This window comes from Mus pahari, chromosome 5 (assembly GCF_900095145.1).
Source record: "Mus pahari chromosome 5, PAHARI_EIJ_v1.1, whole genome shotgun sequence".
In the NCBI taxonomy this organism is placed as follows: Eukaryota; Metazoa; Chordata; class Mammalia; order Rodentia; family Muridae; genus Mus; species Mus pahari.
Window position 1 is genome coordinate 98,067,774 of NC_034594.1, and position 12,332 is coordinate 98,080,105.

The 12,332-nt window shown below is 36.3% G+C and overlaps 1 protein-coding gene across 4 annotated transcripts in view; it reads right to left on the reverse strand.

Annotated features, from left to right (window-relative positions):
- Positions 1-12,332, reverse strand: part of Dpp10 (dipeptidyl peptidase like 10) — a 1,452,235-nt gene that overhangs the window by 26,736 nt on the left and 1,413,167 nt on the right. For all 4 annotated transcript variants that reach the window (XM_021198715.2, XM_021198714.2, XM_029538361.1 and 1 more), the window contains exons 18-19: positions 10,706-10,804; positions 10,529-10,598 (exon numbers count right to left, since the gene is read on the reverse strand). In XM_021198715.2, coding sequence (XP_021054374.1) covers positions 10,529-10,598; positions 10,706-10,804 — 169 coding nt within the window. The remainder of the gene's footprint in view (positions 1-10,528; positions 10,599-10,705; positions 10,805-12,332) is intronic.

The following is a 12,332-nucleotide window of genomic DNA, read 5'->3' on the forward strand; positions in this document are numbered from 1 at the left end:
TATAAGAGCCACATTTTTCCTTCTCCTTCACCAAAGGCAGACACTGAATCCTTTTGATAAACCTCCCACGTGAAACCTGTAGCACTGTCTGACTCTGTTAGAACTTGCCTAGTTCCATCTCTTTCGGTGTCTCTGTCTCTGTCTCTGTCTCTGTGTGTGTGTCTGTCTCTGTCTGTCTCTGTCTCTGTCTCTGTCTCTGTCTCTGTCTCTCTCTCTCTCTCTCTATGTCTCTCTCTGTCTCTCCCTCTCTCTCATACAATAAAAGTATTGCCCCCAATCAGGGAATGGCCATTTTAGAAGTTTCTTTATTGCCCCCTCAGTTGTAACATGGACCTAAAATTTTAGGAAAATGTTCTTCATGGGCAAAAGCTGTTGTAACAAACAATAAAAGTTGTTATATGAGAGCAGTTGTGTCCCTTAAGTTCACACAGTGAATTCCTGATATTTGGCACCAAAAGATGTGGCTATATTCAGAGACAGAGCTTTAAAGGGACAGATAAAGTAAACCGAGGCAGGCCCTTATGGTTAGCAGAGTCCAGTCTTACTGCTGCTAGAAATTTGAACTATAGACACCAGAACAACAAAGAGGGAAGGCTACGATATTGGCACTTTGCTAATTTTTAGTGTTTTATACTTGAAAACATATTGTATTCAGTGCATCATTTATTATTTGTTTAAAAACTATGGTGACTGAAGATATGGCTTAACAGTTACAAAAAGTTGCTGCTCTCCTGAGGAATAAGAGTTTGGTTCCCACCACTTACTAGAGTGCCTATAACTCAAGCTCTGGGTATCTGGCACAGCATTGCAGTCTCTCTTGCATAGTATCTGCACTCACGTGGACACACTCCCTTCCCACACAGACATAAGAAAGGATAAAAATAATATTTTATAATTGGAAAAATAATGTGTGTTAATATAATAGAAATTGAGTCTCTCTTTCCCTACCCTTGCCCCCACATTTCTGCTTTTCTTCAATATTTTTGGTACACCATATTTCTTCATGCCAGCACTAGTGGTTATTAAAGTCTCCCTTTCTGGTCTTAAAGTGGACTGTATACCTTTTTCCTCTCTCTCTAAATGGTGTCCAGCACATTTCCCTTAGCCAGAAACTAATATCATTTAAAAACTCTCATGAGAGTAATAAAAGAAATGGAAAATCCACCTCTTTCTGTCCTGCTATACATATTGCAACAAGGAGCCAAAAGATGAGCTCTCATCACTATACAGATTGAAACAGTGAAAAGCCTGGATATTAATGAGCCAGGCCTAAAACTCAAAAATGGACTGTTAGTATTATCCACACAAAATTAACCTTGGGATAAACATTCTAGATAGCACATGAAAATAACAGAATAGAACCAACAGAAAAGCGCTGTGGGGACATCTCCCAGGCAAAAAAACTGGAAATAAGCAAGAAGGAAATACTGTCTTTTAATGATGTCTGTTGTCATGTCTCACTACATTAATTCTTATCCTCTGGCCAATTTCCTTCTGAGATAATTTCTAAAGGCATCATTGAGGGAGTAGAAAGGGAAGGAGGCTAGAACTTTCTTTCATTTACTTTAATATTTACATCATCCCAGAGATGTAACATCTTTTTCCAATTCCTTTGCATTTTGAAAGGAATACTCCTACATCACTTACCACTAAATGGGTACCCCAGAAAAATTTATAAGCATGGTAAGCACAGCAAGATCCACTCTCTTCTTGATATGTATATAATGTCTACAACCCTTTTAGATATTAGAGTGAAAAATAATCTAAACAGTGGCTAAAAGAATGTGGAAGAGGATTGGGAGATGTCTCTGTCACACTCCTAGTGAAATAGCGAGTCATGGCAATCCATGCCTTTCATACCAGCAGTGTGACAATAAACACATGGGGGAGGGGAGGGTGGGTGAGATTTGTGAGGCTTTCCATCTACCTGGTTTATTCGAGTCAGTGAGCTCCAGGTATAGTGAGATACACTGTCTCAAAATATGTGGTAGAGGGAAATTGATGAATATACCAGATATCAAGTTCTGGCCTCTATATGCATATGCACAAATATGTACTTTCACCCACAGGTATACCCAAACACATAAAATATTTTTTAATGGGATAATGTATAAATAGGTACTGATGTTATCAGTTTCAATGGAAAATACTCAAACAAATTAAGAGGGATATCAGCACCATGCCATAAGCAGAGGTACTGGGCAGCAGGGGCCCCAGTAGCAGTAGGCTGGGCCTGTTGCCAGCACTGGCAGAAGTTGGGGAGTACAAATGACAGCAGGTGTTTTGTTGAGTTTGGGGACACAGAGCTTTGTTTTATAGGCCTTGCTTGCCACAAGAATGGAAAGAAGACAACTCCGTAAAGCAGCACGAGCTCTGTGAGGGCTCTCCAGCTCTGCCAAGAGCATGGCCACAGGATGTGTGGCTTGAATTTGGGGGAGAGAGAAGAGCAGCAGGAAAAGAAAGAGGGCCTGTGACCTCACAAGGGAGAATTGACGGAAGCAGGACTGAACGGAAAGACATGAAGGTAGTCCAATGTGAATACCAGAGTAGTGAAATGTAAAACTGCAAGAAATGGGAATTTCCCCATGAATCTTTTGCTGTGAGGAGAAAGAAAACATTCAGCCTTAGCAGGAGGGAGGCTGTTGTCTCCTTAAAACAGATTTCACACAGTTCTAAGAACTCATCAGTTCAACTTACAGGATGAAGCTGAAGCTTAGGCAGTGGTGCCTCAAGTGAACAGGACTACTTCTTTTCCAGGGCTGCATAGATGTGTTACATATTCCTGGTACAGTACTTAAGTTTTAATTTCACTTTAGGACATTGTAGGGGTCACTGTATCTCTTTATTCCTCTTTCAAAACTAGCCACAGGGGATATATCTCATTTTTCTGCTCGTTATTCTTCTATTCATTCAGATGATTAATTGGCTTCTCAAGGAAGATGTTCTATACTTGTCTTCTTAGAGCAAAGCAACTGTGAAGTGTAGTCCGACCCAATGTGGGATCCTGTGTTTGCTTCTGTGACTCCTGGCACAGTGCTGATGTCATGAAGTATAAAACTTGCTAACATCCTGAAAACCTGTAAGAGTCTGACACTCTATCTGCTTTTAAAAATTGAAAGATTCATCTCTCTCTTCAGTGCTCCCACTTGCTATCATGGTAACTATCTTTCCTACTGCTTTCTGCGTTTTGAAAGGAAGGCTCTCTGCTTCCGGGTCCTATGACCATGGGGTTCTTTTCTCAAGTCTCACACTTCAAGGTATGAGCATGGCTGTCAAAGACTGTGAGTCCTTCTCCTAATAAATCTTAGCTGAAGAATAGTTTTGTGTCAGCTCTTTTCTATGAACCTTTGCTCATTCTGGCCACATTCAAATCTTCAACATGTACTTCACCTTAAGTAGGGCATTGTGACAACTTCTAGCAGTTATGCCATTCTGTTTTACAACTTATGTAGCCGGATTCTAGGAATCAATTTATCAATAAAAATATGGCCATATAAATACAGATATTTAATCTTATTTTACTTCGCTGTATCAAATAAACGAAAGCAGGCCAAATGCTAGTGATGAGCAGCAGCTTATAGCATAACCATCTACAAACCAGTACATTGAGACATAGAAATAAAGGAATTACAAAACGTGGTAATTAGGTAACTTCAACATTTAGCAATAACATAATTATAAGACTTGCTCAGAAAATATTCACTTAAATATTAGGCATATGTGGCTCATTTCTACAAAGCACAAAGAAAACACAAGTTTTTAGCCAGCAAAGGATTTTTAAAAGATGAAAATGTTGAACATCTGCATTTTGTTCTGAGTTTATATATTCCCCACACTTATTTAGTGTGTGTGTGTGTGTTCACAATATAGGCTCATATAACAATTTTCAGGAATAATTTTCCTCCTTTCACCTGGGCAATCAAGGTGAAGTCTTTAGACTTAGTAGTAAGCAATCTTACCCACTGAGTCATCTTTCTGGTCCCATCTGCCCGATAATGTTTCATCTCATATAGATTGTCAATATATGGGGTGTTACCTACCATTTCTGTTCCTCAGTTTTCCTTACCTATAAAACAAGAATCATCATACCTACCTTGCTATTATGACAATATTGAACGAAAATTACTTTCTAAAGAAAATAAAGGTGCTATTTATTAGGAGAACATATTTTGAGTTCCCATATCAGGTGTAGGATATTTCATATGTGATAAAGGTGTTGTCATCAGCATGGAGGAAGTATCACTGTGGTTCATGTTCAACAGTTCCCAGGGATGTAATGCATATGCTTATAGTTAGCATCTCACAGATACATTAAGACCACAAGGAAAAAAGCAATAAACAAAAAAACAAAACTTCTAAAATTTCTGACTTCCATGTTTGGCTCCTTGGTGTTGCAATGTCGTGAATCTAGAATATGATCCAGAGGACCTGGGATCAAAGACATGGTCCCCATTCAAGGATACCAGTTGGGGTTATTTAAATGCGAAGGTCTAGTGGGAAGTCTTATAGTAATCTTGAAAGCATTTTGAGCTGTAAAGTCTAAAGAGCACAGAAGCAAAAGACCTTTACTAGATATAAAACAAAAAACAAACACCATCAATCTATCAATCATTCTTATCATCCAGTAATTATTATAATTTTGCAAAATCTACTGGCAGACTGTGATGGGTAATATAAGAAACTGAGGATTTGATCTAAACAAATGAATTTTATATCAACAATAATTTTATCCTTTTCATGAGTCATGGGATGACTGGCCTAACATATTCTATTCTTAGTTTCCTCCTGTTAAGATAGGAGCAAATTATCTGCAGGCATGATTCTTTGAGAATTACACATAAGGAATTCAGGGAATAAAGAGTCTTATAGGCAATAATGGGAACTGTAGTTCAGAACCCGAGTACCAAGATAAAATCCAAACTAGTATTGTGGTCTGCCTGTAATCCCAGGGCTGTTAGAGAAGGAGACAGGAGCCAAAAGATTCCCTGGGACAAAGTGGTTAGCTAGACTAAGTCAAAACTACAGTAAGAGAACTTTGAGGAGGAGAGTCATTGAGAATGAAAGTTGATGATAACCTTGGACCTGTAAAATGTGCCCACACACAGGAGTATCTGTATGTATGTGAACATGCCTATATATGACACACACAAATATAAGGAATAAAGCATGTCATCTATACAATTTTAGAATGATGTGTGTAAATAAATAATGGCTGCTGATGTTAATTCTTATTAGCTTCAAAATGTAAATTCAGTAGTAATATTGTAAAATAAAATGGTACAAAGATGTCCAAGGATCAATTTTCAGCATAATTCAGAAAAATCTAAAGAAATGAGAAACCGATTCACCCAGAAGGTTAAATTTAAACATAAGTACTCAAATTGATTATGATCCTATCTTTCTTCAATTCACCTCATTTTTGGAAACTTTCATGGTTAATTGATTCGTTCATTTTTTTTTTCATTTTTGTTCATTCACTCATGCATCCTGTCAATATTCTTGGGGCATGAATAATATTCCAATTAGTGTGCTGAGGCAACATGATACAAAAGAAAGAGCTGCTTGGTTAACAGATAAAACTGTGCAACACTTACCACTCTCTGCTATTACATATTAACACCAAGGACATGCAAGAAGTTATGGAGAAAGATGCCATTATGTGTTGCACTTTTTAGGTTAGGCAAGAAAAGAATCAGCATGAGCAAATATACACTGAGCCAAGATCAGAGTGATGTCCTCAGCTGGGAACAAATGGTTTCTTAAGTCTAGAGGAGCCAGATGCTCTTCAGAGTGGATGGTGCTGTAAGCCCCACATTGGCTGGCAGTTCCTATGCTTGTCCTAACAGAGGGCAGAAAGACAACTGAGAAAGAGAGCATGGAGGATAACTAAACTACAGAAAAGCCAAGCAAAAGACAGAGTGGTCACCTAGATTCAAAATACCGAGAATAGATCAGCTATTGGTACAGAGCTTGAAGAGGGTGAGCTTACAGAAAACACTATCAATCAAAAGATCAAGGTAAGGAATACAGTCCCATGACCTCAATGACAGACAATCCAGTCATAGTATTGATTAATTGATAGATTGATTGATTGATGGTGTTTTGTTCATTTTTTATTTGCTTTTGTTTTGCTTGTGTGTGAGTGCGTGTGTGGGGGGGGTGGGAGAGAGAGAGAGAGAAAGAGACAGAGAGAGAGAGAGAGAGAGAGAGAGAGAGAGAGAGAGAGAGAGAGAGAAGAGAGACTTGTATCCTAAGATGGCCTTAAATTTTGAATATANTGCTTTTGTTTTGCTTGTGTGTGAGTGCGTGTGTTTATATATATATATATATATATATATATATATATATATATAGAGAGAGAGAGAGAGAGAGAGAGAGAGAGAGAGAGAGAGAGAGGTGTTTCTTGTATCCTAAGATGGCCTTAAATTTTGAATATATCCCCAAGATGACCTTGAATTTTTTTGATCCTTTTGTCTACTCAACCTGAATGCTGAGATTTTGGACTGCACTATTAGTCTGGTTTATCAGTGTTGGGACAGGAATGCTATACAAGGAATCTATGAATTGAACTATATCTCCAGATATCCCAGATATCCCATTCAGCTGTAAAGCATTTCTCCAGTCTAAGAAATATTTTCTAACTCTTTGTAGACCAGATCCACTGCACAAAACAGCAAAAGTCAAGACACTATAGTCACTACATCAACATTTATGCCTAAATAGTAGAAGCCTGGCCATGTTTGTTCAGTGATGTTTAACTCATAATTATTGAAGAACACAATTATCTATTACAGTTTTAGAAAGGGAATCTGTATTGTCACTGGAAAAATGGTGGTTTTTTTTTTCTTAGAAAAAAAAGTGTTCTTTTCAGTTGTAGGTAATAGAACTCCTCATGGAGTAGGATTTTCCAGTTATAAACAAATATATTATTGTCAATTTACAGGGAAAAAAATTGACTGGAGATGATTGTACTGTGCGAATTAAATTCCTCTTAGAAATACAAATATCATCAATTAAAAAACACTTCTATGTATGCAACATCTACTAAGATTTTTTAGCATAAAGTTCTAGAAATGATGTTTAGCAATAGAAGTTAAAATATAAATTGTTTGTTTATACATGATACATTGTGCACAGTTCCTTAGATGTGATATCTTTAAGCAATGGATTCAGAACAAAGTGAAATAATAAATCATGTGAGCAGTACCTATCAGTAGAAATGAAAGCCAGAACTTAAACACCTGCTTTCAGTCTTTCTTTCAGCAAGACAGAGTGTATCAATATAAATTCCATGAGCCTGACTATATTATTTCATTTGCCTTGGTAGCATCCACCTGTTAAATAACTTTATAGGTCCTATATCACACATTTCATATTTCAACTGTTATATTTGACTGTATAAAATATCACTAACTCTAATAAAAGTATGATTATGTGTACAACCTATTAATCACTATCTGCCAGTGTTTATGTCCCAGATAACATGATGATTATATACAATTTATTAAACAAGTGTGATTATTCTTAGAATTTATTAGACACTAAGTGCAAGTGTTTATGCCCCAGACAACGTTTTCATTTTGTATAAACATTATTCATATAAAATTCTTTGTACATTGTGCATATGTAAGGACACAGTGTTATCCACAATTTTTTCACAATATCATAGTAGCTTAGAAACCTTAAGCAGTGCATTGGAAACCCTAAGAACTCCAGTTGGAAGCTCGTCACAACCAACAATTTTACTAGTGTGCTTCCTTAAAAGAGACTCAGATGATCATTTTCTGTGCAATAGATTTTTAAATTAACTTATTCTTTCACATCCTGATTATTTAGTCATAATCAACCAGATAAAAGCACAAGTTTGAAGGAAGATCCAGTTAGTGTCCTGCATCAAAAGGTGAACATCTCAATATCTGGCCAACCTTCCCCAGTGAGTACCTCATCCTTACAAGGAAGCATGAATAACTGTCTCTGCATCCATTTGCATAAAGGAACCACACTCCAAACACAATATCATTCTTTGTCTTCCATTTTATTGGTCATGTATACTGAGAAACTTAGCATCTTTTCCCTGCTGAAAATTTGCTTTGTAACAAGAACTACAAAATCTGTTTCCAAAAGGGAACATGACTGAATACAGGACATGTTCCTGTATTCCAAGCTATACTGTTACTGTTTCATTTCTGCTGAGCCTACTCCTAGGAGAAGAGAGGGAGAAGAGGATCATGGAACCCTCACCGTAGTATACAATCAACCCTCCCAATCACACGAAATTCTGCACCAATTGCACTGGTCTCAGAGTGTGCATCCTCTAGAGAATAAATGTTGGAAAATGCAGCCAGATGAAGTCATCAAATCCGCTGGGAATAGACTTCTATTTTTTATTACCTATGTAAATATGCTGCAGATACCTAGAAAAAAAAAACTTTATTGTCTGTTTCTAGGACTCTTTTCTGAGTGTTTCTAAGATGGTTCCTAATTGCAATCTTCAACAATGACCAAACCCTGCTGAAATCGGAGCCCTCAGTTGTACAGAATTCCTCTATATCCTTTCAAGCCTCTGAAGAAGGAATAGACTTTTAAGTGTGACTGCTTTAAGGTCACCCATGCTTTTGCCTACAACCCTTCCCTAATTGCTCTGAAAGTAAGCCTAATAAACTCATTGGCTCTTCTCAGGACTAAAGAAATCGTAATTAAGTTTTATCTTGAGATATTAGAAGGAAAGGTAGATGTTTATGTCTCCTTCGGGAAGTTATTTTGACAATGACTAATGCAATACTTTTATTTTCCCTTTTTCTTATTTCAGTGTCTTTAGTATGTTCTTCAACATATCATATGCAAAGAATAAAACTGGTTAGAAGGAAGACACAAGGAAGAGCATGTAGAAAATTACCACTATAAATTACAGCTTCTTCTGGCTCTGAAGGGGAAACTAATGTCTGGACCTGAGTTAGAGCACTCAAAATCTACATAAAGTATCCCCGCTGTGATGATGCAGACATTTAATCTCAGAGCTTGGAGGTAAAGCTAGCCAACCAGCCTTGCTTCCTTGGAAAAGTCTAGGTAATGAGAGATCCTGTATGCAAAAAGACAACTGACACTGACTAACATTGACCTTTGGCCTGTACACACACACACACACACACACACACACACACACACACGACAAATTTGTTACATAATTTATAATAAAGTGTGTAAACAATCATTCCAAGTTTATTAATCATATATTAGAGAAGTACAGTTCAGAACTAGAGCAAAAATGTATTGCATTTCATTTAATACATATAGGGACTAAATTACTATGAATTACTATGAAAAAATTATGATAATTTCCTAAAGACCTGAAGATAGTAGATGGCAAACTAGACTTTGCACAAGCACACTAAGTTCGAGAATAGCCATCTAGAATACTTGGAAAACATAAGACATGTTCGTTTTCTTTATGGCCCGTACTAACTCACTGAATGTAATTCTGGATAATATAAAGCATTGTGAATCAATATGCTACCAGGCTTCTTAGTAAATCAGTAACTAATAAGCCTTAGGCACTCAAGACTAAATAAGCATGGCATCAGTTACAATGAAGTTATTATTATCTCTATGCTGAAGTCTATACAGTCCTGATCTCATAAAAAAAAAGTATGAATAAATTCAATTGTAAGGCTATATATTCTTAGAATCTAGTTTCTTAAACAGACTTGCTTTCTCTTGCCACAAGTCAAGGAGTGTGAAATAAAAGAGCAACACAGATATAACAAGTTGTTTAAAAATGAAACAGTATATTTGTTCACTTTGTAAAATCACTGATCAAGAATTCAGTGCTTTAATAATCACTAAACAGATATACACAAACCAAGCTGCCTTGTATCAATATTTCAAATAACAGAAACAGATTTGTTATAGTATTGAGGATGTAGCAAAACAAACAAACAAACATACATTCTCATACAATAAGGCACCCATTTAGCTGACAGTCTTCCTAGCTATGATGACGAGCCTTTAGCTGTCTACTTGACAGAATTTAGAATCATCTTCTAAGAGATTCTTAACCAGGTAATTATCTATATCATCTTGGCTTTTGGCTCATCTACAAGAGATTGCATTGATTTTTAAGTGATGTGGAAGGATCCAACCCACTGTGGGCAGCACCATTCTCTAGGCAGGAAGTCTTGAATTAAATAAGAATGGAGAAATTCAGCTGAGCACAACCAAAAGAGCATATATAAATTAATTTCTCTTTGCTCTTGATTTTTTGGATATGAAACAAATAACTATTTGATTTATCTGCCTTGACTTCTTCACAACGATGGGTGTAATTTGGACTTACTATCCAAATAACCACTTATTTCCCTAAGTTGCATTTCATCAAGATATTTTATACCAAGAGCAGAAATGAAAGTAGAACACTGGCTAAGCCAGAATAATTATAATTTTTCATTTAATAAATCTGTCATGTGAGGCACAAGAGTATACTTATCAAATCTTTAGATTCATTTATTTTAATAAAATATAAAATACTTACATTATTAATAGAAGAGCATACTGGTTTTTCTCCATAAAATCTTTGGGAAAGGACAACTGTAAAGGAAGTTCTTTTAAAGAAAGAGCAAAATATTAAAGATGGAGAGTCATTTAAATGTAAAAGTATAAGATGCAGAGAAAGCTGTTCTTGAAGGGTGTATGATGTGCCAATTTTTACCATAGTCATCAATGTGAAGTATTTTAATCTCTCTCTTTGCGAGCTTCTTCTTCTGAATAGTTTCTTTCATCACAGAATTGGTTTCCAAGAGGAAATACCCTGAAAATCAGAAAATAACTGTCTGGGGGAACATCCAGGCATAAATAATTTATCCACATCATATCTCAACCCCCACCCAAGATTCAGGGATTACTGCAGGAAAGGGGGAAGAAAAGACTATTAGAATCACAAATCAAGTTGGACCAACATAAAACAACATCTTCTGGACATGATAGAAAGCATTGCACTCATGAACTCACAGCAGCCATGGTTTGCTGCGCAAGCTGAAGTCAGTGACATTTCAGAATGGAATGTGGAGGGCCTCAAAAGTCCACACTTTTAGTTAGGGAACTATTGATGGCTAGCAGAGGAGGAGAGATTTCTCTTTAAAGCTGTGGGGTGGTCATGCTCTAGTGGATGTTCCCACACCCTTGAGAAACTGAGTAACACAAAGGGAACTTGTGAAGTTTTAGAGAAAAAAAAAAGCATGAAGTTAACGTGGGTACATTTTGATCATGAGTATGTTCAAAGTACATTGTATGTGTACATGAAATTTGCAAATCATAAAAGTAATCTACTAAAGCATTTTATAAACCAGAAGGGGCATATTGACAGTTACATTCTATCCAATAATTAGGAGTCAATCTATTAACACAAAATATCAGGCTACTACTACTTGTCAGGCATTGTACCATGCATGGAGGAAAAAATCTCAACTTTGTCTCCTATACCACTGCAGATATCTTCCAACTGAACTTCCTCATTTCAGTGAATTTCCTCCCATTTTTTCCAGTACATCATAATTACCATTTGTGTTTTCTAAATAAAAGTATGATCCCATCACCCTTCTCTTTCTGAATATCTAAAGCAATACAAAATTATGTAGCTGGAAATGAGATAAAAATTGGATCATTCGGATACCTATACAAAAACTCAAGAGAACAAAATGTAGTCAGAAAGAACAACCCAAAAATGACCTACACAATATCAGTCTCCAATGAGAATGTTAAAATTATAGCCCAACTGTTCCATAAGCTGGAAAAAGCACAAACTCCTATATAAAAACTCAACAGGCAAAATATAAGATGTATGATAATATTGTCTAAGAAATAATCTGCTAGTTAGATCAATAGAGTATTAGATGTTATAATTCCACTGACGAACTGGAAAGATAACAAAATACTAACAAATAAAGGTTTAAAAATTGACCGATTTTTTGGGACATGGCTCTCCAGGTAAAGGAGTGTTTCCTGTAGCCTTAGTAGTCAAGGGTGATCCTAAGGACCCAAGTGGTAATAAAAGGGGCACATTGTCTCCTGATGTGTGAATATATGCTGTGACATGAGGATGCCACACAATGAATAAATAACTGGAGTTTAACTTTTTAAGTTGATAGACTATAAAAGCACATAATCAACTTGCCAGAATGTTATTTACATTTTGTTACATATAAAAATGTATCTGGGGATATTTTTACATGCTAAAATAAGTGACCCTTTGTGTGTGTGTGTGTGTGTGTGTGTAGATATTTGAGTCTGATGTTTCCCAGACATATAGCGCAATTTATTTTATGAAATATGTTTTAACT